The 26,293-nt window shown below is 39.6% G+C and overlaps 1 protein-coding gene across 1 annotated transcript in view; it reads left to right on the top strand.

Annotated features, from left to right (window-relative positions):
* Nucleotides 1-26,293, top strand: part of TGFBRAP1 (transforming growth factor beta receptor associated protein 1) — a 48,318-nt gene that overhangs the window by 4,820 nt on the left and 17,205 nt on the right. Inside the window, exons 2-7 of the mRNA XM_007959495.2 lie at nucleotides 5,191-5,385; nucleotides 7,774-7,928; nucleotides 17,349-17,431; nucleotides 20,839-21,180; nucleotides 24,045-24,102; nucleotides 25,937-26,080. Coding sequence (XP_007957686.1) covers nucleotides 5,191-5,385; nucleotides 7,774-7,928; nucleotides 17,349-17,431; nucleotides 20,839-21,180; nucleotides 24,045-24,102; nucleotides 25,937-26,080 — 977 coding nt within the window. The remainder of the gene's footprint in view (nucleotides 1-5,190; nucleotides 5,386-7,773; nucleotides 7,929-17,348; nucleotides 17,432-20,838; nucleotides 21,181-24,044; nucleotides 24,103-25,936; nucleotides 26,081-26,293) is intronic.

The raw sequence follows: 26,293 nt of genomic DNA, 5'->3' as shown, positions 1-26,293 counted from the left end.
TGGAATAGCTGGTAAGTTTGAACTGCCAAACTTCTGGTTAACAGTCTGATGCCTTAGGCACTATGCCACCAGAGCTCCTTTGACGTCCATGATAAGTCCTGTAAAATAGGATATTATGTAATTTGAATGTTGTATGAATAATATACTGTATTCTGGCTTTCCTTTTTCTTGAAGCATGTCAAACAAGCATGCTGAGAGGGATTTGCTTGTGTGTTTAGTCCTGAATCCACGTCATTAGCAATTTCTCCATATCTGATATAAATCCCTCTCACATTTTTGTTAGCCTTATAGCTTTCAGTGACGCTGATTCTTTAACAGCTTGAAGAATTTTTTCTTTGTTTTCAGGAATTGTGATTGTCACGTATGGCATTCCTAAATCACAAGCAATAGTGTTCACTGGCAGCAGCTGATGGCTCAGTGCCTAAGGCATCTGACTGCTAACCAGAAGGTTGGTGGTTCAAACCCACCAGCCACTCTGTGGAAGGAAGATTGGGCAATCTACTTCTGTAAACATTGGGAGCTCTGGTGGCATAGTGCCTAAGGCACTTGATTGCTAACCAGAAGGCTGGCTGTTCAAACCCACCAGCTACTCTTTGAAGGGAAGGTTGGGCAATCTACTTCCATAGTGATACTGCCTCGGAAACCCAAGGAGGGGTGGCTATGAGTCGGGTCTGACACGACGGTACATAACAACAACAACAGTGTTCACTGATTTTCCACCTTGTGTTGTTTAATCATCTTTTGTTTCACTTTCACATTGATACTTCCCCTTTGCCTCTTGCTGCTGCTATCACTAGCCCTGATTTTGCTACGTTTGGGAGGCATGCACTTCACAGTAATATTTTTGAAGGAAAATTAAACAGAAAGATAATGGTACAACACTCAAGAGACACACAATTCACGGATTGGATGCTGCTGGCTACAAATTGAAGCATGCACTGTTACACAGTCAAATTTTCAGATTGAAAGTACAGTATAGTACATACATAAGCCAGTAACATAGGCATTTATTATGACTATCAAAACATATGTATTATAGGTTTTGTGTGTACTGGACCATTACACACCTGACAACACAATCACTTTGCATATAACAGGAAATACATGTGTTATGTGCAAGAAGTGCTGTATCCTGTTCTATTGGTATTTCTGAATTCTATTACAACTTTATGGGACTACTAGTTTATTGCCCAAACTATGTTATGCAGTGCATGACTGTATAGAAACAGTAGAATTTACCACCTACTTAGCAAGACTACACAGTGCCTAAGGCATAGCCACACTATGGAAGGAAGACTGAGCAACCTACTTCCATAAAGATTTGCTGCCTTGAAAACCCAATGGGGGTCACTATGAGTCAGAATTGAATCGATGAGAGTGGGTTTTTTGTTTTTTGGTTGAGCAAGAATATAAGGTGCTCTGGATAAGGTATTCAGCTGCTAACCAGAATGTTGGGGGTTCAAACCTGCTGGCTTCTCCACAGGAGAAAGATGAGGCAGTCTGCTTCCATAAAGATTTACAGCTTTGGAAACCCTATGGTGCAGATCTACTCTGTCCTATAGGATTGCAGTGAGTTGGAACTGACTTCATGGCAGTGATTTGGTTTAGCAAGAATCTAATTAAATCTGTGTGGCAAATGTAGCTCTCAGGTGGGTTTATAGTGCTGAACCTTCTGTTCCTAAGTGGATCTACATCTAAGGTGTTTTTTATTGTTTGACCTGAACTCCCAAATTGCCAGTTACTTCTCTGCTCTTTTATTTTGGTGAAATCTTCTGCTCTTCTTTTTGTATGGAAGCCTTTGTTCTTGACCTCTGATTTCTACACTTATTATTTGAAGAACATATATATATATATGTATGTTCAGGACTCTGCACTGCATAGTTCCCAGGGTGGTGCGATGTCCAGCTTTAAGCTGTAAATGCAGTGACCCTGATTTAACAAAGGAGTTCTGGTAGCACAGTGCCTAAGGCATCTTACTGCTAATCAGAGGGTTGGTGGTTCAAATCCACCAGCCACTCTGCAGAAAGAAAACTGGGCAGTCTGCTGCCATAAAGATTTACTGCCCTAGAAACCCAATGGGAGTTGCTATGAGTCGGAATCTACTCAATGGCTGTGGATTTAGTTTTTTATAAGGTTGTTGGAGCCACACTATGAGGCTTCCACATTACCGTGAAAGTTGTGATATGCAGAACATGGTTATTTGACCTGAAATTCAGCAGAATCCTCAGATTACTCTAGGCTTGTCCCTTCACCAGTTTGGGTGAAGATGATGTACACAGCTTCACTGCTCTTAAATTGCTTTTCTTTCTCCTTTTGGCTCTCTTTAGCTGGCTGTTTCTAAATGCATTGAGAATTAAAGATAGTGCTAACCTAATTTCCTCCTCCAAAGCTCAGTACTCTTTTCAGATTCTTAATGCAGTCCATAGCTTTGCACCTAGTGTTTCTCTCCTTTGGCATTTTTAATGCTTTTTGTATACTTTGGTGTTACTATTGCCGGGTTAATTCCAACTGTAATTATGTCTTTTCTGTTGCTATGCTGTTGTTGTTACTTGCCTCCAGAGACTCCACGGGACAGAGTAATACTGCCCAGAGCAGATCTCCAGGTCTTTCTCCTGTGGAGCCACTGCGTGGGTTCTGACTGCCAGTCTTGCAGTTAGCACCTGAGCACTTGACCATTTTGCTACCAGGGCTCCTTTCTGTTATTATAAAACACTGGAAATGCCAGACTCCATGCCTTCAGTTAATGTGTGTTGTTCCACTTCTGGAACAGACTCAGACTGCCCTTGTGATTCATTCTTACCTTTTAGATCTTAGTCATCTCAGTGTCTTTTTTCAGTATTGTCATTTTGAACTTGTTGATTTCTTATCTGATCTGCATAACTTTCAGTTTTAGAAAATAATGAAAACAAAAGGCCCTCCCCAATTCCAGGAGTAGTTCTTCCACTGTGGTCTGCAGAAACATTTTTCTCTTGATTCATCTTGCATTTGACTATGTCTTCTTGTGTTCTGTTCTGGTATGTTGTTGAGTCTATTCTGACTCATAGTGGCCTTATAGGACACGGTAGGGTTTCCAAGACTGTAATCTTTACAGAAGCCGACTGCCACGTCTTTCTACTGTGGAGTGGCTGGTGGCTTCAAACTGCTAACCTTTTGGTTAGCAGCTGAGTGCTTAACCGCTGTGCCACGAGGGTGCTTTTTTATGTCCTTCCTTGAGTAATTAATTCTTCCCCTTTCAGGAAGATTGCTATTATCTATGAGAAAGCATTTAAATGTTAAATTAAAAAAAAAACCCAAACCCACTACCATCGAGTCAGTTCCAACTCATAGTGACCCTATGGGACAGAGTAGAACTGCCCCATAGAGTTTCTTTCTTTCTTTTTTTTTTCATGATTTTCCCCTCCATAGGGTTTCTAAGGCTGTAAATCTTTTTATGGACGGAGAGTGCTTCATCTTTCTCCCTTGGAGCAACTGATGGGTTCAAACCACTGACCTTTTGGTTAGCAGACCAACACTTTAATCACAACACCTCCAGAGATCCTTATTTGAACTCTGCTTTTCCCTCAGCTGGAAGTCAGGGACCTGCAGTTCAGTAAATCCCAAACTTTGCCTCCTTACCAGTTTTGTGTCCTAATTGCTTTTTTGTTTCTTTTTTTTAAAAGCCAGCCCAGTCTTCCTCAAACCACCTGGCCAAAAGCCTCATGGAGGTCCTTGACTTATCCTTTCTCTTGCTTTCCAGTAAATCAGCTGCTAAATTCTTGATTCACCTCTAGAATATCATTACACCCCCTTTTCCTGTTCTGTCTTTGCTCTTGTCCTGATTGAGGCCTCATTCCTAGACAGTTGCATGGCCCCCCAGCTGGGTGTCTGCAGCCTCTCTTTCCTACCTTCTGTGCATCCTCTACACTCCTGCCAGATTGCTCTTTCTAAAGGATCTGTGATCATGCTACTCCAAGATTAACCTGTTGCTTGTCAAATTAAGGCCAAACTAAGATAGGCTCTTCCTGCTCTCATCCTACCTAAACTTTCCAGTTCTCTCCTCCCCAGTCACCATTTGTCCCAGTCTGGGGAGCCTGCTCAGTATTACTGAGACACATTTACCTTTCCTGCTTCTTACTGATAAAACCTTACCTAGAGTGTCATCGTCTCTGCGCATGTGGAGTTTTCAGATCCTTCTCCTTGATCAGGGTTTTACCACCCATCAACACTCAGAACGATTTTTATACCTTTCTTATGCTGTTGATTTGTATTTCATGTTTAATAATTATTTATGTATTTAACGGAACCCTTTCACCATGTATGCATTTTTTGAGGGTGTTTCAGTTTATTTGTTGGTACCTAACTTGCTGCTTTGTGTATTATTTATAGGTTTTCTTTTTGTATGTACTTACTTATTAAATGGGAGCTCTGGTAGTGTAGTGCCTAAGGCATTTGATTGCTAACCAGAGGCTGGTGGTTTAAACCCACCAGCTTACTCCTTGGAACGAAGATTGGGCAATCTACATTAAAGTGGATTGACATGACTTAGTGAACATTTTAATTTTGCCCACCTTCTTCCCCCCACACCATAATTGGTAATGTCTTTGGTAGACTACATAGAGCTTATTTGAAAATGAATGTTTAATTCTTCAAGTACATGATAGGTACACTGTCTTGAATTGCAAAATGGTTCTATCCTTGTTTTATAGAGCATGCATATCCAAAATTAGACTCAAACTCAGACCATTGGTAGTTCCATATAGTGTACCTAGTAGGGGTCCTGACACATAGTAGGTACTCAAAAAAAATATGTTGAATGAATATATAAGGAAGAACTATAATTTAGAGGTGGGAACCAGTTGGAGGACTGGAAATGAAAGAAAATGTGAACATTCTTAAATTAGTTTAAATAACCTTTCCTCATATATGAAGACATGTGATTTATAAGCTTTCGAGTGGGTATATATAAAAACAATTTTTTAACCTCAGTTTTAATTGCAAGTAAATGTAAAATATAAATTCTGGGTAAGATAATTCTCTTCACAAAAATAAAAATCATAATGCATGCAACATACTATATTATCCTTCCTTGCTTAGAATATAAAACTATACAGGGAAATTGGGGAGGGTGGTATTCTGCATCCAAATATACCCACAGAAAAAGTATCATAGATATTTGAAGTCTCAACTAACTCTTTCTTCTTATTTCTATAGGCATGTTTGCAACAGTAGCTGGGATATCCCAGCGTGCCCCGGTGCACTGGTCAGAGAATGTGATCGGGGCAGCCATTTGCTTTCCATATGTCATAGCTCTAGATGATGAATTCATCACAGTTCACAGCATGTTGGATCAGCAGCAAAAGCAGACTCTGCCTTTTAAGGAAGGCCACATACTACAGGATTTTGAAGGTAGTAATTTATAGACCTTGTAACAAAATTTATTTATCAAGCCTTTTTTGATTATACTCCTTCAGTAAATGTTAAGAGACCTTAAGGAACTGGGCAAGGAGCCCTGGTGGTAGAGTGGTTAAGCTCTCGACTGCCAACCAAAAGGTTGGCAGTTCAAACCCACCAGTGACTCTGTAGAAGAAAAGACCTGACAGTCTGCTTCACTAAAGATTACAGCCTTTATCCCATGGGACTATTCTACCCTGTCATATAGGGTTGCTGTGAGTCAGAATCTACTGGACAGCATACAACAACGGCAGGAACTGGGCATTGTGCTAAGCATGGAAGATGCACAGATGAGTGTAATACAGTGTATATGCTTCAGTGGCTCCAAGGTTAATGGGGAGACAGCCATTTAAACAAATAACTACAGCAGTTAAAGAGCTTGGTAGAGATGTGAATAGGGCCTATTAGGAGAGCAGAGAAGGAAGTACTTCCTAAAGATAGCAGGGAAGACTTCCTGAAGGAGGTGGTATTTGAGCCAAACCTTTAAGGCAGAGTTAGGAGTTAGCCAAGCAGATATGGTATGAAAGAATCTTCAGGCATCAAGAAAGATTCATGCAAAGAGGGAAACCTGGACTTCAAACCACATATGCAATAAAATGTTGTAGTGTAGCACTCGTTTGTGGAGGAGTGGGTGAGATGAGACTGGTGAGCAGATCAGGGCAGTCATCCTGCAAGCATTAATAAGCAAGGTAAGAGCTTTACTTTACTTTTCTTCAGTTTTATAATAAACATTTTCAAATATACAGAAAAGTTGGGAGAAAATAGATTGAACAATTATTAACATTTTGCTGAACCATTTGAAAGTGAGTTGAAGACATCATGACATGTAATCATGAAATACTTCAGCATGCATCTCCTAAGATTAAGGGCATTTTCCTATATAGTAACAATACCATTTTCACACCTAAGAATACTAACATTAATTCTAGTATCATCTAATATCCTGCCTATATTAAAATTTCCTTGGTTTCCCTAAAGCCTTTTATTGCTACTTTTTTTCAAACCAGGATAAAGTCTAGATTTTATGTATAACATTTGCTATTTAAGGATTTTAGTTAAGCATTACCCTCCCTGTGTAAGGCATTGTTTTAGATGCTGGGGTTATAAACGTAAGATTCATAGTCCCTACCATTAAATGGATCAGATTCCAGTCGGGGAAACTGGAACATTTATTACAATAATATATATATAATAGTGTATGATGCTGTTCATATTGAGTGGTGGAGTTGGACACAGGGTATTGTGGATACGCAGAGGAGGATGACATAACCCATCCTAGGTGGGAACAACGAAGGCTTCCTGGAAAAGGTGACATCAGCACAGGGGAAGGGTAGAACCTTATTTGAGTATTAGAAAAATTACTTTGGTTGTGATATGGAAGATAAATTGTCTAGACAAGAGACTGGAACAGGAAGACCAGTAAAGACAATACAGTGGTTATCCAGGCAGGAAAAAAAATGTGAGCTTAGATTGACCTAGGCAGTGGGACTAGAGTGGAAACAATGGTTCAGAGAGAGAAAAATGGAAGAGAGTGGGAAAGACTTGATGAACAGTGTGAATTATCCTTCAGACGAGGATGTAATCTAGGTGGATGCATTGCATTTGCTATTTAAGGGTTTTAGTTAAAAAATTTCTTTCTATGAAAAAGTAATGCTTAGTTGAAAAAGTTTCTCCAGAAGGGAGCAGGATTTGATTGAAAAGCTTAGCAGTAGAGCTAGTCTTGGATTGTAATTTGTAGTCTGATCTGTGGACTATCTGTGGAAGATTTTGTGCATAAAATGAACATGGCAGCATTAGCCATGGACCAGATTAACGTAGAAGATTATTGGGAAATGAATAAATTTTAACTCTAAGATTTGGATGTATTTAGATGGTGAGTATGAAATGTTATTATTGAAGGGTTTACAATATTGCAATATAAGCTTAGTTTTATGTAAACTAACTAACATGGAGGGAAAATAATTTTTAAACAATCTTGAATGATATGTATCGTAATTAGCTTACTGATGGTTTTCTGTGATTGAAGTCTGTAACCTTATTGGGATATAGATTATGTGTCTGATTTACCAGCATTTTCTGGAGAAAAGAAGGCCAAAAAGCATATTTTATACTTTAGAAATAGCAGTTTTAAGAGCTAGCCCTTTTTTGACAGTTGAGAATATGAAAAGAGGAAGAAAGAAGCGTTATAAGTTATAATTTCTGTGGAAATTCTGTGTTGAGAAAACTGGTGAAACTGATCAACAAATCAGTAATTATTAATTTTAGGGGAAGCAATATGTTTTCTTGTAGGCAATATGTTTTTGTTTTTGTTTTGTTTTCCAACAATTTTGAATTTCTTCACAGGAAGAGTGATTGTCGCCACAAGTAAAGGAGTTTACATCTTGGTTCCGTTACCTCTGGAAAAACAAATACAGGATCTTTTGGCAAGTCATAGAGTGGAAGAGGCATTGGTTTTAGCAAAAGGAGCCCGAAGGAACATTCCAAAAGATAAATTTCAGGTTTGTGATGAACTGGTCACATGAGTATGCTTCCAAGCCATCAGTTAGAAAAATTTGGATTTAGTTAGCATGTGTCTTGCCCTCCCAATGTGCCAGGCCTGCTGATTGCTTTTGTATCTGTTGTTTAATTTTTGCAGCCACTCTGAAGTAGTAGTATTATTCACACTCTACAGATAAGGCAACAGGTCTCAGAGCAGTCAGAGAGCTTAACTAATATTGTGCAACAAGTGGAGAAGTCAGGTTTGAACCCCTGACTTAATTCCAGTGTTTGATGTACTGGATTTTATTTCTCATCAGTTTTCCTTTTCAGTGTATATTCATAGAAGAATCAAGGGCATAGTCCTTGTAAACCAAAAGAGAGCAATCAGGCTAATTTGTCTCTTAACTTAGAATTTGTATTTCTTGGGATGAGGTTAAATACAAGTTTAGCCTTATTTACACGAAAAATTTTCCTAACCATATTGATAAAATATCGAATGTTACAGGAACCCTTCTAATTAATTTGCTTAGTAGAGAGTTTTTAATACACTTAAGAAACCCTAACTTTAAATATAATTTTTATGATAAATATAATTGATGTAATAGTAACAAATTATTCTTTTGTCTGAGATGAAATTAGCTTCCTAAACATGGTTACTTGATCAGTTGTTAGATTAGTTCAGGTTACTGTATACATTGTTGTTGTTGTTATGTGCCGTGGAGTCGGACCTGACTCATAGCGACCCCTCCTTGGGTTCCCGAGGCAGTATCACCGTGGAAGTAGATTGCCCCATCTTCCTTCTGAGGAGTGGCTGGTGGGTTTGAACCGCCAGCCTTCTGGTTAGCAGTGAAGTGCCTTAGGCACTATGCTACCAGAGCTCCTACTCTATACATATTGTATATATAGTATTGATGTCTGTGTACTTTATATAAGTATCTAAATAATTAAAAGTTCTTGTGAAGGAATAATAACTCCCTTGATTATTATGAGTTGGTGCGATTTTACCCTTGACTATATGATTGTTGTGGAATGAAATGTGGCTTTTTTGGCCTCAGTTGCTTTATGCAGCAAAGGTTAAATTCTGAAAGTAAGAATAGACAAGATACATAATTTATGATCGTGGGATGTGAAAGAGAACATCTTTTTTTGCATTAAAATGTTGATAAACTTCATTCCTTGAAGAGCCTTGGTAGTGCACTAGTTAAGTGCTTGGCTGGGAACTCAAAGGTCAGTGGTTCAAACCTGCTAGCTTCTGTGCTGGAAAAACATGTGATGGTCTGCTTCTGTAGAGATTACAGCTGTGGAAACAGTTCTGCTCTCTGTGGAGAGTTCTGCTCTCTCCTAAAGGGTTGCTATGAGTCAGAATTGATGACAATGGGTTTGTTTTTGTTTTTTTTTCATTCAGTTGTATGTAAGACTGATACTTTATATTCAGCAGGGGGCAGCAAAAGCAAAAAGAAGAAAGCTACTATTTGTGCCGGCCATATTGCCATGCTGAGCATTTACCTATGTATTATTTTACTTAACACTGCTGGGGCAAGGAGGATGCCTAAGTCAGAATGCCTAGGTCTGAGCCCTGCATCTGCTGCGCTTGCTGTTAGTTCCTTTTCTCTCCAGTGAAGTGAAGATGATGGCAGCACTCACTGAGGAGGCCCCGGGAACAAAGTGTTGAATGTTTACAAAGGGTCACACTAATGCTTTCATAGTTGTTATCACTAGAGTGCCCCTTGTGGCATCCTTTAAGTATATGGTATATGGGATTACCACATCAGATCATAAAATGGAGAATGAGGTCATTACCTAAATCACTGAGAATCATGGCCCAGCCAAGATGATGCATAACCTTAACCATCACAGCCTGTGTCTCATCTTTCCCATTGGTGTTCATTAATAGGCATATGTTGTTAATAACAAAATAGTCAGATAATAGATTTTTTTACTGTTGTTGTAAATGCAAATTGTTGAATAACGAGGTAGTCAATAAGTGAGGAGAAGATGTATATCTCTAAAAGATCGAGAGGCCCCCTTTTTAACATAATCACAATGCCATTACACTGTTGGTGTTGTGTGCTGCAGAGTCAATTCTGACAGGTAATTTTAGATACTCATTTGGTTGTGATTGCCATCTTCTTTCATATACACTTAGTCCTCACTTACCGACTATCTCATTATCTGACATTTTGCATTTACAATAGTGAAAAAGCTATCCGAGTCTTTTGCACAATATTCTGGGTTTCCTCCCCCGTTTGCTCCCAGTGCACAGAGCCACCTGCATCTGCCAGGCTCACAGGAGAAGCAGCCAGCTCTCCAGAAGGCCTCTTGCCAGTGCCATCCCCACCACTGGTGCCACCATTGCAGCTTTTTTAGTGAAAGAGGCAACTGAGGTGGTTTTGAGGGAGCCCTTCCAAGAAGGGCCAGAGGGATCCGGGAGGAGGTGAGGGCGAGGTAGGTTGCTGTTGCTGTTCGCCTCTACTCAGGTGCCCTGGAGGGACCAAGTCCTATAGCAGGAAGGGTACTGGGGGTAATTCAGGGCCTAGAGTCTGTAGCAGTAGCTGGCTGTCCCCTTCTTGGTCCAGGCTGCTGATCTCTTATGAGCATCTGGTTATTCTCCAGGCTCTTAGTTGTGAATACTAAGCCCTTCAAGACCGCGTGTTGCTCATTTCCATGGGGTCCACCCTAGCCTGCTGGGCAGCTGGGGCTGTGGAGAGGGCAGCTGCAGCAGCCATGAACAAGGCAGCAACCCCTACCAACCATCTTGATTCCTGGTCCTGCCACTTGCCCAACTCTCAGAATTACCAACTGTACCTCTAGTGCAATCTCAGGGCCCAGGTCTGCTCTAGTGCCAGCCCTGAGAGCAGAGGCTTGGGGTCTAAAGCACAGTGGTGCCAGGATCACACCAGCTCTGAAGGTCTGAGCTCTAGGTCCAACTCCATGTCCTTCTCCTCCATGCATGATGCTAATTTTGCATAACAGCCTGGTCTTTGGGACCTAACCATGTTGATAAGTGAAGAGTGAGTGTACTTTTGTTATACCAAAAACAAAACCAAACTTACTGCCATCCAGTTGATTCCAACTCATAGCAACCCCCTTTGGGTTTCCGAGGCAGTAAATCTTTACGGAAGTAGATTGCCCAGTTTTTCTTCTGCAGAGTGGCTGGCAGGTTTGAACTGATAGCCTTCTGGTTAACAGTCAGATGTGTTAGGCACTATGCCACCAGAGGTCCTTAGCTATGAAATATATTTTCGTCTGAGTTGAAATTTGACCTACCAGATTCCTACAGACTTTAAAGAAAATAGGGTTTTTCTCGGTTACAGTAAGTAGCCTTATTTCATTTCTTATCCTAACTCCAACATTTTGTATTTAATTCAGTGTCTGAGAAGTTGTAGCCATCTGAGACACAGCCTTCTAGGAACTAGGCTCCTGTCTTCAGTGAAAGCTCCCATCATTTATTTTATCTGTGCTGCCATTGTGTGGTTATTACAACCTTTAAAAAAGTCACTACCTTTTAAAAACATAAATAAAAAATTTAAAAAAATAATATCTAATGAAGTTTTTCCTATTCTAAATTTTCTTCTAGAAGTTTTAGAGTTATTTCACTTTTAGGTCTTTCCATCCCAACTGGAATTTATTTCTTCTTTCTATGGATCTAATTTTATTTACTTATTTACTTAACTTTTTACTGTGATTTGGGTGAAAGTTTACTACCATTGGTTTTTTCTAGTTGTAGAAAAGTTTTAAAATACACTTACTAATTTACTTTTGTCAGAAAAGGATTTCATACTTTCCCCTCTTCCTACTACATAAATGTGGTAGAATCAAACTTAAAGGGATAGTAGAAAAAAAAAAAATTCACTGCCATCCAGTTAGATCCAACTCATAGCGACCCCTCCTTGGGTTTCTGAGGCAGTACCCACCAGCCATTCCTCGGAAGGAAGGGTTGGGCAATCTACTTCCGTAGTGATACCGCCTCGGAAACCCAAGGGGGGGGTTGCGATGAGTCGGATCCGACTCCATGGCAGTGTGTTTTTTGGTTTGGATCTCTATGGAAGTAAATTGCCCAGTCTTCCATCCAAAGAGTGGCTGGTAGGTTTGAACTACTAGCATCCTGGTTAGCAGTCAAATGCCTTAGGCACTAGTGGGCATAGTTAAATACTGGCATGAGTTAGAAATGGAAGCTACAAGCTTAGACTAAGGAGTGAGCCAGCAATTACTGAGTGCTTACTATGTGCCAGATACTGTTATAAAGCTTGTATGTGACTTAGCTCTCTAATCACAACAACACTGTGAGGTAGGTACTGTTATGATTCCCTTTAAAACATGCAAATACAAGTATAGAGGGAGTCCAAGGTCATATGGCTAATAATTGGCAGAGTGAGAACTCAAATCCAAACATTCTGACTGCAGAACTTTAACCATAGCCTAAACCAGCTCAGCTCACAGAAATAAAAAAGCCTTTGGCTACTATCAAGGCTTAAAAGGAAAGAAAATCTAGTTGGAAAAGCTTATATATCTTTAGGCCGTACACATTGGGGAGGGCAATACAACAAGCTCTATGTACTTTGGGTTTAGTGTCGGGATGAACTGTTCTCTCCAGAAGCCCTTGTATGATAGATTTTACTTGGACAATGTACACTTGAAAGTAGGTTTAGAAATCTTTAGATTAGACTCTTGTTTCACAAAACTTTAAATTCCTCAGATGACAAAAAGTATAAATCTCAATTCAGAAATACAGTACTAACAATAGGGATTTGAGTTTAGTTTCAACTTGCTCTCAGAACACACATGATATTTTAAGCCTGCCTTAAGCTATTGGGCCCCCAGCCTTTGTGCAGCCACATCAATATTAGATATTGAGCATCACTTCTTAGATGTCTACAGAATATTGTCCAATGTGGTGCTGGAAGGTGAGCCCCCTAGGTTGGAAGGAACTATGCAGTGGTGGCAATAGTAGGCTCAGGCAAACCAACAATTGTGAGGATGAGTAAGGGCCGGGCAACATTTCGTTACGTTGTACATGGGGTTGCCATGAGTTGACTTGACAGCAACTAACAATAACAACAACTTAGAGGTCTACTATGAGAGCTGCCTTATATTGAAGTAAGAACTGGTCCTGAGAAAAGAAAGTTAAAAATTCCGTTATTGAATTAGCTCTGATATTAGGAAAATAAACAGGTTTTCTTGTTCTCTGTCCTTCCCTTCTAGTCATCATTCTTGTTATCCATCTAGTCATCCATCTTTCCTGTGAGCCTACTTGGCTTAGGTGTTGTTGTTGTTCAACATCAGCTGAGCAGAGAGCAGGAGAAGGTGTCAAGTCCTAGTAGATAATCTGGAAAGTACACAGTCACCTTCAGAAAACCAAGATTGACTGTGCTTGGTAAAGTTTCTAATTGGCAATTTTTAGGTAACAGTCAATTAGCTTGGGTTTTCTCTGTTACTGATGGTTACAGTATCTGTGGTATTCATATCCAGGAAGAGAGGATCTACTTATATGCTTCTTCCAAGTCCATATAACATTCGCAAACTAGAATATGGAAAATAAGCTCTACATTTTTAGAGATTTAGTATGTTAGCAAAAGTAATTTTTATTTACCTTCAAGGAGGAGAAGAGGAGGTGACATTTGAGTCCTGCAACCATGAGGAATAAACTGTTCTTGAGTTGATTTTTCTTCAGCAACCCTGGGTGTGATCAAGAATCTTCTACCACAGCCAGTTGGTCCTATTTAACCTTTTTGCTAAGTGGAAGGCCTTTGTTATTGCTACTTTCAGAAATGGAGCTGGCGTTCTTGGGCAATAGGACTTTGGCCCATGGCACTCTGCTTATTGTTAGGGGATACACTTAAGCCTACTCTGATACACATGGGGCCACTATGAGTCAGCATCGACTTGACAACGTCTGGTTTTCTGGTTATAATTAGGCTGGATCTTTAGGTCAGAAATAGGTGGTTTCTGGAAAGAAAAGCAAAGGCAGGAGATGAGACAAGAAATGAAAGGTTTTACAAGTCTGCTTTTTCTGACATCTCTAAAGGAACTTCTGTGGGAGGGGACAGTTGCTATACTTTTGAGAGCTCTTCAAAAGTATAGTGAACACCCCCCTTAAAGCAAATTTGAGAGAACAGGATTGGTAGACTTTAGGTACCAACTTTCTTTACTTCTCTCATTACTTCAGTGGGTAACAATACTAACTGCCTGCTGTGTACCTGGATGAATCAGTGAGTGGGAAGAATTGGGCTCTAGAATCAGAAAGATCTAGTTTGAAATCCTGGCCCAACTTGACACTTATTACTTTAGTAATTTTGGGCTAAAAGCTTAACATTTCTAAGCAGAATTTTCCTAATTGTAAAATGGGAATAGTGAGTGAGTGACAAGGCAAGTGGAGTTTTATGAAAATTTATCAGATAGTCCTTCAGATCAATAAGCACTTACTAAATGTTAGAGGTGTGAGGATAGTAAGATGAAAAATATGTGCCTTGTCTTCGAGGAATTTGTGGCTTATAACACCGCATGGTGAACTGGGATGAGGAGATGTTGAAGTCAGAGTGAGTAATTAAAACAGAGTCTTTAATTGTGAGGTGATGAGGGCCTGGGCTGTAGTGATACAAATAGCAAGAATGGAGCACAGAGATGTGCTTAAAGGGTATTTCAAAAAAGAATGGATAAAACTCAAAAACTGAATGACTTGAACAGTGACAAGGAAGGAATGGAGTTAAAGATTCTCCAAGACCACCTTGTAAAGTGTGTTTGCCATTCCTAGATGTTGCTAGAACAGAAGAGTACACCCATGTTCATTGCAGCACTTTTCATAGTAGTCAAAAGGTGGAAACAACCAAAATGTTCTTCAACAGATGAATGAATACATAAAACATAGTACAGTGAAAACTTTGAGAGCTGGAACTCGACAGGACTCCCTTGTTTTCCTGAGTTCTCACAAATTTCCCACCTTTGATGAGTGCTATCTTAACACTTGTTTTGGTTACTTGGTGGTGCTCTAACAGAAAGTATACCACAAATAATGGGTGGCTTGAACAAACAGGGATTTATTCTCTTACAATTTTGGAGGCTAGAAGTCTGAGTTCAAAGTGTGGGATTCTAGGAGCTGGCCCAAGCCCTCAACCTTGGGCTTCAGCTCTGCCTTTTGCTCACGGCCCACTGAAGCTGGAGGCTTTTCTTCACTCAGGCAGCTGCTGGCTGCTGAGGCAGACAAACCCAAGGTTGACAAGTAAAAAGGCACAGTCCTGATACTACCAAACAACACAGAAGGCCGCTAATTCAAGTCCAGAAAGAGTCTCAACATCAGCAGGGCATGGCAGGCTGCTGAACAACAAGTTGGCTACATGCAGGGTTCAAGTGTGCCAAAAAGATGGAGATCTTCCTCAAAGTTCCTTCTTACATACTGGAAGCAGCTCACATCTGTAAAGCAGCTACTCAGCTGTTCCAGTAGATTCTACCATGGAGTTAATTACCACTCTCACCATGGGGAATAAGTACATCCAGCTGCCCACCCACTCAAAACCAGGCCCAGCCAAGGTGACACATAACCTTAACTACCACAACACTTTTTTTTTTAATCACTCTCTATTATGGAAAATAATTGAGTTTTTCTGTCTGATAGGTTTCAGCCTTACTCAGGTTCCAGTTTTCGTGGGTTTTACTGTGTATATCCATACCTGTTGTCATCAAGTTTGGTTCCAACTCATAACAACCCTGTAGGACAGAGTAGAACTGCCCTAGGATTTCCTGGGCTATAATCTTTATGGAAGCAGACTACCACATCTCTTTCTTGTAGAGTGGCTGATGGGTTTGAACTGCCAATCTTTCGGTTAGTACCTAAGTACTTAACTGCTGCACCACCAGGGCTCTTCAATATATACATACAATGGAATATTACTTAGCCATAAAGAGAAATGAAGTCCTGATATGTGCCACAACACGTATGAACTTTGAAAATGTTATACTGAGCAAAATAAGCCAATTGCAAAAGGACAAATACTGTATGAACTCACATATATGTTGTTGTTAGGTGCTGTGAAGTCAGTTCCAACTCATAGTGGCACTGTGTACAACACAATAAAATGCTGCCTGGTCCTGTGCCATCCTCACAATGATCTCACTTATATGAAATAAGGAAATATATAGAAACCAAAGATTATTATTGGTTACTACAGGTGGGAGGGAAAAGGGAAGGAGGGGGCATTTTTGTTTGGGAGACATTACATTTATGTAATGGTAGTGGAGTGTTTTGGAAGAAGATAGCAATAATGGTGTACAATGTGAAAAATGTAATCAATATCTTTGGATTGTAAATGTGGAAGTTTTGTTGGTAAAGGTTTTGGTGCATATGTTTTCACCACAGTTAGAAAAAATAAGTATCTAAGGCATTTGACTGCTAACCAGAAGACTGGCAGTTCAAATCCACCAGCCCCTCTCAGAAGAAATATTGGGCAATCTACTTCTGTAGTGATAGCACCTCGGAAGCCCAAGGAGGTATCTCTATCACTATGTGTCAGATCCGACTCGATGATGGTGAGTTGGTTTGGTTTTGGTTAGAGCTATAACAACAACAACAAAAAGAACAAAGGGGTTCTGTGGTCAAGGAGATTTGGGTGATACCAAATTAAACAAAGATAAAATGGTACATTTATTGTAGGAGTTCTCAGTCTTCAATGTGTTAGTGTGGTATATCATCAAGGAGGAGATATACAGCATTTGCCCAGAGTGACCAGGAGAGCCATGTGTTTGTTCATTCGTTCAGTGGGATAAGCCTAGTGCTTGAGGAATATCTTTTGAGAAGTGCTGCTGTAAAGTGTCAATTCCAGAAGAGTAGCAGAAGGATGAGCAGCTTCTGGATTGCCAGCAACACTGCAGTTGTCAGTGTACATCTGAGCAGTCTGAAGTAGAGGCAGTCATTGAAGCTCTGTGGATTAATGAGGAGAATTGAAAGAAGTGCATTTGGGAGGAATTGGGGATTTATGAAAACAAACCCATGAAGAAGGTGAAGGAAGTATTCAATAAAGAACAGCTTTGTTTCAAGACTGAGGGGTTGATTAAATATGTATTACTTTTAATTATTTGTATATAAATGTATGTAAAGGAACTCTGGTAGTATAGTGGTTAAGGCATTTGGCTGCTAACCTGAAGGTCAGTGTTTCAAACCCACCAGCTGCTCCATGAAGAAAGATGGGGCAGTCCGCTTCCATAAAGATTTACGGCCTTGGAAACCCATAGTGTGTCACTATGAGTCGGAAGCGACTTGATGGCAGTGAGTTTTTGGTATAAACATATGTAAGTGATTTTATATATGCTTTGGTTTTTTCTCACTTCAACTTCTAATTTCAAATTTCTGTGTGGTGATTAACATTTGGCTTGGGATATGAATTAAAATTTTATTTTTCCCCTCCTGTGATGGTTTTAAGGCCTCTGAGAAATTAAACCTGTCTTTGCAGGTAATGTACAGAAGGATTCTACAGCAGGCGGGATTTATACAATTTGCACAACTTCAGTTCTTGGAAGCTAAAGAACTCTTCAGGTAATTTGAGGTGTTGGTAGCAAGACTTTGATTACAATGTCCCTACTTTACACATGGATATGATGTACTCTCTATGGCCAAAACTTGTATTTCAAATGGGATGCTGTAGTGGAATAATGTTTCTTTGTTGCAGATAGAAATTGTTTATAAATAACAAATGCTACTATTGGTAGTTGCTCTACTTTTCCTCCTTACCTGTAACCTTAGTTTAACACGCTGTTTTAAAGGAGGTAGCAGGCTCTTAAAGGCCACTGTACGCAAGAGTTCTGTGAAGAGAGGTTGAGGGCATCAAGACTGTTGAGCCAGGAGAAGAGAAATCTAAAGAGAGAATTTGATAAAAAGATACTGTTTGTTTGCTCTTCCTTTTCTCTAGAGATTTAAGAAGAACTGAGTTTAGAAAAAGATCAAGGTCTTACTGAGACACCTATGAAAACTTTTCTTCTCTTTTAAAATACTTTGTAAATGGTCTATTCCTGGTTAGCTCTCTTATGAAATTGACTTTCTCTTATGGAGGTCCCTTCTGACGTGCTAATTAATCCTGTATCAGTAGGTAGCCCTTACAGTGGTTCTCTCTTCCTCTCCCTTTTCCTTTTCCTCCCCCTCCCTCCCTTTCTATCCCGGGAAGGGCAGCTGTAGAAAAGTGAAGCCCGCTTGCTTCCCACACATTCCTTGCTATCATATCCTGCTTCTCCTGTTGCTCTTTCTTCTTGGGCTTATGTGCCCAGTTAGGCAGTAGCTGCATACATGCTTACTCATCATTCCTTGGAGAAGATTAAGTTAAACCTCCTAGAATAGTCCTTAAATATCCTACTAAAGCATTGCCTGTAAAATACGTTTTCCAAATGTCTCACTAGAATAGATTCTGTGCAATTTGGAACCATCCAAAAAAGATGTGTATGAAATCTTGGAATAGATCACTTCTAGAAAGTAAAAACGTGAGCAGAACACCTTTCTGTAGCCTGCTGCCCACTTTCCTTGTGTAAGATGTTTGCATTATGTTCCAAGCATGTGACTCCAATATCTTTTTCTTTGACAAAATTGTATGTACACAGACTTTTGAGTAAATAATGAATCACTCATTGAGTAATCATATCCTATATAACTTTTAAAACCCATTGCTGTTCACTGCAAAATCTCTGTGCCATTATTAGATGTTCTTAGAAATATCAGTAACTTTGTGTTTAAATAGATTTTTTTCCCTTTTGAACTTAAGCTCTTTTTCTGTAAGACCTTGCTTTTTCCCTGCAATGTTAAAGACACTCTCACTCGGGTAATGGGTGTACCCCAATACGTTTTCTTTTTCTCAGGTATTAGAAAGAAGAGGTAAATGGCCATGGGTGCACAGACACCATTCCTAGAAATGTTCTCTGTTTTTGTAAGACAGTAAACACAGGACCTGCCAGTCATTAATGCTTTGTATACTTCAGCCTCTTCATGAGTGCTGTTTGGCTTTTGTCAAAAGTATGATTGAGGAAATTAGTATTTGAAGGAAATCCTAAGACAAGGATGATTCAGCTTCCCCTTCCTATGCTCATGACAAACATTGCTATCACATCATGCTGTCTTTTCTCACTGAGCTGGGACTCATCCTTAGAATCTTTCTCAACGTGGTGCTATAGGCCATAACTTTTAACTAATCATTGTTGGTACCTAAGATGAAACCTATTTGCCATCTGTGTCATAGGGACATATGCCATGTGTCTATGCCTCTAGGTATTATAACCTCCCCTTATATTCAGCTAGGTTCAGCACTTCCTTCATTTTGCAATTTGCCTAAGCATCAGTGCTAGGGATATAAGGGTAAAATAGTGCCCCTCCTTTTATGATGTGCAAATACTAGTTTGGGAAAGATAGCTAACAGCTGTACAGCATAGATGCTTCTCTACAGTATAGGTAGGCTGCCGTGGAAGCATTGTAGAGCATTGGGTTAGTTCTGCCAGTGGAGGAATCTTCCTACACAGGCTTCATCTTGGATCTTAAATGATAAATAGACATTTCCCCAGTAGGGAATCATACCATTGGCTGTGGTTTCTCAACTGCAACACTCTGGATATTCTTGGTTAGATAATACTTTGTTATGAGAGTTATGCTGTGCACTGTAGGATGTTTAGAGCATCCCTGTCTCTACCCATAGATGCCAGTAGCACTCCTCAGTCATGACCATCATAATTGTCTCCAGGTGTTGCCAGATGTCCCCCAGGAGCAAGATTGTTCCCCATTGAAAACCACTGCTTTAGGCAAAGTGAACAGCAGTAGCAAAGGCTAAGAGGCATGAGATATATACATTGGCAGAGTCATAAGGTATGGTTAACATGTTGGATGTATGGGAGGGAATGGTTGGAACTGAAGTAAGGTAGTTTGAGATCAGATTAGGAAAGGCTTTGAATGCCATGGGTTTGAAATTTATTCTGTGGATAGTTTAGAACCTCTGAAGGTCAGGAAAGGGTGAGGATATAAAGACTGGAGTAGAAGGAAGAGAGACCAGAGGCAGGAAGCCACCTAGGAGGCATCTGCAGTAGAATGGAAGAGAGGTGATAAGCTTGAACTAAGGCAGATGCAAGTGAATGTGTGGGAAGTATAGATTTCAGGCCTAACCCCTAGACCCCCACTCAGAGTTTCTGAGGTGGAGCCTACATCTGTTACCTCAACAGTTGCCCCAGTTGGGTCTTTAACTTGGCCAGGGTTGAGAATCATGGCTAGATGATGCCATTAACTGTTATTGTTATAGACAGGAAGAATAGGCTTGAGTGGGGGAAGGAAGAAAGGGAATAATGATGAATTTGAGATGGAAACATCACTAGATACTTTATGAGATTAGGATACTTAGGCTGGTCATCTGAGTTGTATTCTAATGTTATGCTCTGAAATTGTATTGAGAGTCACTACAAAAATGGCCGCATGGATGCTTCTGTATCTTATTGTAAGATCATCAGTGAGGAAATTATAAGTTACGTTCTTTTAAAATCTCTTATTTATGGAAATTTCAACAAATCTATTTATAATTTAGTGTGAGGTGGTTTCAGGACTATAATGCTGCCTTTTGTCTGAAGATGATGGTGTATTATCCTTTGTGTTTTTTTTTTTTCTTCCCCCGTGGTTTCCTGGGAGTCCAGTGCTAAATCTGATGATCAACTCTTATTAGTTGTTTTGCTACTCCACTTCTGTAGCCTTGTGTGCACGTCTTTCACTCTAGTCTCCTCTGCTTTGTCTTGGGATCAGATGGTGGTACATGGTTAATAGTGCTTTACTGCACTTGCAAACTAAGATGGTCACATTGATGTACTTGCCCAGAGATCCAGCTCACCATTAAAGTGTGCATATGTGCACACCCTCCAGTGTTGTTTTGTGTGCCTATGTGTACTCTTTCTCTCTTTTTTGCTTCATTTAGTTTGACACTGTAATTGCAGAAGCGGCCAGCTTGATGTCCGGGAGCTGATCTCTCTCTACCCCTTCCTGTTGCCTACCTCCTCTTCATTCACACGGTCTCACCCTCCTCTTCATGAGTATGCAGACCTGAACCAGCTGACCCAGGGGGACCAGGAGAAGATGGCCCAGTGTAAACGGTTCCTCATGAGCTACTTGAATGAAGTCCGCAGCACAGAGGTAGCAAATGGCTACAAAGAAGACATTGACACAGCTTTGCTCAAGCTGTATGCAGAGGCTGACCATGACAGTCTGCTGGACCTCCTGGTCACTGAGAACTTCTGTCTTCTAACAGACAGTGCTGTCTGGCTAGAGAAATACAAAAAGTAAGTGTCTTCTTCCCAGATACCACCTGGGGGTTTGTGCCTGGCCTTCTCCACCAGTGCCCTTTGCTAGGAAGATTGTCATGAGGCTCCTGAAGCTTACTTTGCCAGGCTGATATTTGCATTCCCAAGAGATTTATCATCTGGCTGCCATGGAATCATAATGACAACAGGAGCAGAGTGTCCTCAGAAAATGGTCTGCAGTCTAATTAAAAGAGACTTGAAGAACATTAGCTTGAATACCAATTCTTTAATCATGTCTAACACAGTTTGGAACTACTAATAGGCTTTGTCAGTAAATGAAATGATTCTGAGATTTCCCCTTATTCATTCTAGGATTTACCCATGAAAGAAACCATATGTGTTTTAGTAAAATTAATAGTATACTTTAGTGATTGATAACCTAACTGATGGCAAATATATAAAAAGGGAAGCTTCTGGATATTGTTGAATAAAAGATTATGGTTTAAAATTATTCCTTCATTATATATATGAGTTAATAGGTGCCCAACCCATTGCTACAAAGTCCTGGTGGGATAATGGTTAATTGCTTAGCTACTAACCAAAAAGTCAGCAGTTTGAACCCACCAGCTGCTCTATGGGAGAAAGATGAGGCAGTCATCTTTCAGAAAGATTATAGTCTTGGAAACCTTATGGGGCGGTTCTCCTCAGTCCTATAGGGTCACTATGAGTCAGAATTGACTTGATAGCAATGGGTTGGTTTTTGCGTTACGTATAGTGGGCAGTTAATACATATTGACTAAGTTAATTAGGGCCAAGTAGCTTCTTAACGTGGGCAAATAGTCAAGTAATATAACCTGTCTAGGTCTTAGTTTTTTAATCTTTAAAAATGAAGAGTTGGGATGATTCCTAAATTCCATTTAAGCAATAAAGTTTTTTTGCATGTTATTTTCGTTAGGATTTGAAGTGACAAAAGCACTGATGGAATCCCATGGAGACCATGGGGTTTCCATGCTTCAGATACCCTGAGACAGCACAGGCTTGTGATTGGCCTCTTTGAGTGGTTCCTGTTAGTTATTTGTATATACTAAGGAGCTCTGGTAGCATAGTGGCTAAGGCACTTGACTGCTAACCAGAAGGCTGGCGGTTCAAACCCACCAGCCACTCCTCGGAAGGAAGGTTGGGCAATCCTACTTCCGTAGTGATACTGCCTCGGAAACCCAAGGAGGGGTCTCTATGAGTCAGGGCTGACTCGACGGCACATAACAACAACAACAACATGAATGATGTCATTTTTGTTTAAAAACCAAGTGCTTTTGAATCAATTCAGACTCATGGTGACCCCAAGAGCAGAGTAGAAGTGTGCTCCATAAGATTTTCAGAAGCACATTGCAAGCCCTTTCTTCTGAGGTGCCTCTGGGTGGGTTCAAACTGCCATTTTTTCTGTTAGAAGGTGAAGCACTTAACTGGTTTTACCACACAGGGGCATCATTATTTTGTTCAGAAGACAGAAAATACACTGAAACCTTGTGGTAGTGATTTGGGATGGTGGGGCCTAGAAAGCCAGTATACCTTTCTAAAAGATGAAAGAAAAGAGAACTGTTCTAACAAATATTTCAAGAATTGGATAGTTTGCTCTTTGAGGGGAAAAATCCAACATCCCACTGGGTTAGCTTACTCCGGTTACCTACTGGGAAGGGGAAGACCAGCAGCATGATACCTGCAGAACTTGGGAAGCTTGATAATGACTCATTGCCCAGACAATGCCAGTGTTACTGCTAATCTTTCTTGCTTATAAATGTGGGAATTGAGGGTTGAGAAGTTAATCTAACTGATCAAGGTCATATCTCTCATAAACAATGAAACCTGAATTAAAACGCAGGTCATTAAACCCGGGTGCCCTCCTCCAGGACTCTCCCTATACCTGGGTAGTGTTGGCAGTCACTGCTGTTCGTGTTCCCATTCCTTACCCCTTCCTTCAGTAATTGTGCAGACAACATACCTCCCAAATACTCTTTTAACACCTCATGATGGGTTAACAATTTTAACTGAAGAATTATGAAATTATATTAATATTTGAAGCAAATTATAAAGCTATTTCATATATCATTTTTCATAGTATAATTATAGTTATTTTTCAACATATCTTAGACTTGAATATAATCCTTTTTGGAAATCGACAGGGCATAAATCATCAGTATAAACAGTCCCCAGTTTACAAATGTCTGACTTACATACAACCTGTAGTTACAAACCAACCCCCAGTGCCTCTTACATTAAAAATTCAAGGTATATACAATAGTTCTTAATAACAAATAGCCATACTTTTCAATGTACATTAAAACATTATTATTATTACTGTATTGTTGTTAGAGATGTTTTTAGTACTTAGAGGTGTTTCTTTAATGTTTTTTATGCATAGAAAAGTACATTCTACACTAAGACAAACATCTGACTGACAGCATTAGATATGAACCATACCTAACTGTTCTCACTTAAAAAAATGTGACTGAAGATAGACTTTGAAACAGAACTCATTTGTAATCTGGGGACTGCCTGTACCATAAATGAACAAAATGAACATCCCTAGTTACTTAGCTCTGATGGTGTAGTACCCAAAACATTTGACTGCTAACCACAAGGCTAGCGGTTAAAACTCACCAGCCACTCCTCAGAAGGAAGGTTGGGTGATCTACTTCCATAGAGATACCACCTCAGAAACCCAAAGAGGGTCGCTATGAGTCAAATTGACTCAACAGCGGTAAGTTTGTCTTTTTTGGTTTAGTTAGTTGTTTGATTTTCGGCTGACTGGAAATACCCAGGGACTTGAACCAATGGGTGTCACTGTGGATGTTGCCCAAAGTAGATGGTGGGGAGAGTGTATTTAACTAGTTGTTTTCTTTCAGATATTTTGCACTTGGACTGCTTTATCATTACAATAACCAAGACGCTGCTGCACTTCAGGTTAGTTCAAAAGCATTTTAGCATTGTTTTAAATTTGGTACCATTTAACTTAAAAAAAGAAATCACAAATTGATAGAGGCAACTTTTACCTGATCTATATCCTTTTTTTACAGGACATACATAATACTGTTTTAGAAAGTCAGTTTCTAGAGAAATGGTGGCCAAGAGTTTCTTTTCCTTGTGTTTATACCTCTGTAAAGAACATCATCAAACTTGAGTTCATGAAAATTAAAAAGATAAAATTATGATTTCTTACTGGGCTATAAGGTATTATGATATTGTTGCCTTATCAGACAATTATAGCTATGAATAGCAGTTTAGTTTAGAATTTCCACTGTTAATGACAATAGCTACTGTCATTGTCTATGACAAAATTGAGGCTGAGCAAGGCAAGTCACTTGCCCAAGGTCTCACCACTGTCAGTGGTTGAGGTGAGGTGTGAACTAGTGCTCCAGGTGGCTTTGGCAGGGTCTCTGTGCTTGAATTAAATATGGCGTAGACTTGTCAGTGTTGTCTCTTCTCTGGCATCTTGTATCTTATGACCAATGTTGAAAAAATACCTCATCTCATACTCTCAGGAGACTTTCTTTGTTATTTGTTACCTATCTGTATTGCATTGTTTAGTAGTTTCCTGATGATCTTTTTTTCTTTTCTTTTAATGAGAGGCCAAGGACATCAGCCATACTAATCGAGCTAAAGTCAACTTTGTGACTTTGCCAAAGCCACACATACATTTAGTCTTTAGTTGCTTCAAGAAATTATCATGATAGTATGATTGCAAAGTAGAGTTAAAAAAAAAATGACTAAGTTGATTTGGGTGTCAGATAAAATTTTTATTTTTTACAATAGAATGTCTAAGAATTACAGCTTGATGTATTATGACATTAGCAGAGCTATGATTAGAGAGAGAATTGCAAACTTAAAATAATATGAAATACATTTGCTTAGGGCAGAATTCTACCATAAAAAATCTACACATCTCAGTGTTTTTCTGATTAAGTGTTTTACTTTGGGAAATTAGTGTTGGAGAAATTAATATCATAAAACATGTATATATACTGATATCAGAATTGTAGGATTTAACCTGCCTGCACGCTTTCTTGGGCTTCTAACTGGTGATGTGGTTCTGAAGTGCCACAAAGTGGACGAGTGAATAAGGCACCCCACCCACTTGATGCAGACTGAGTTCTCATGCAGCCTTCAACTTTTCTATCACCACGTGATGGTGCATCTTAATTCTGAAATTAAGTACTAGTTAACATGGCAGGGATGTTTCTGGAAGAAATAGCAAAAGGCTTTATCATTGGTGAGTCTAAAGTAAGGTTGGCTGCCTGAGCCCCCAGTGCAGAAGATAGAACACCAGAAGACAGAATCACCAAGACTTCCTACAAATACATTTTCCCATCACTGAGTTTGAAAAGAACTTTAGAATCAAGAATTCCCGTGATGGGGAAGGTGGGAACAGCACATAGCTGATACGTTACAGGTGGATTGCTTCTCTATGCACCAAGACATTGTCAGCGATTGTTTTGTCTCACGAATAAACATTTTTAGTGTACTCACTTCTCCCCATAAATTTCATTTACTGTTTGTACTATTGTGATATCATAAAAGGAAAGAAAAAGTCCTTAGTGCTTTATTTTTTCAGTATCCTGAACTGTGTCTTCTGTACTTCATTTCTCTGAAAAATAATTAAAATTGAGTTAAGCATTTAAGATTTTGCTACTACTTTTAAATATCACAGGATGAAGTGAGTGAGCCTCGTGCTGTTGTCTAAGCCAGTTCTAACAGGTTTGTAACTTTCCATCTCTTTTTATTTTTTATTCTTCTCCAGTTATGGGTGAACATTGTGAACGGAGATATTCACGACTCTACTCGCTCAGACCTCTATGAATATGTCGTTGATTTTCTTACCTACTGCTTAGACCAGGAGCTGGTGTGGAAGTACGCTGATTGGGTATTGCAGAAAAGTGAGGAGGTTTGTGCTTCATAAATGCGTTATATTCTGGCCTGGTTAAAAGAAACAAACAAAAAAACTTGATTTTAGGTAGAGATGAAACAATCTACATTTCTTTTTTTTTTTTTATTGTGATTTGAGTGAAGATTTACAGAGCAAATTCACTCTCGATACCGCAGTTCACATATACTTTGTCTCATGTCATTGACCACAGTTTACCACAATGCAACAGCT

Source organism: Orycteropus afer, unplaced genomic scaffold, assembly GCF_000298275.1.
Source record: "Orycteropus afer afer isolate SDZICR_OR568_19922 unplaced genomic scaffold, OryAfe1.0 scaffold00017, whole genome shotgun sequence".
Taxonomy (NCBI): Eukaryota; Metazoa; Chordata; class Mammalia; order Tubulidentata; family Orycteropodidae; genus Orycteropus; species Orycteropus afer.
The sequence above is the reverse complement of the archived record's forward strand: the minus strand, read 5'-3'. Positions and strand labels throughout refer to the sequence as shown.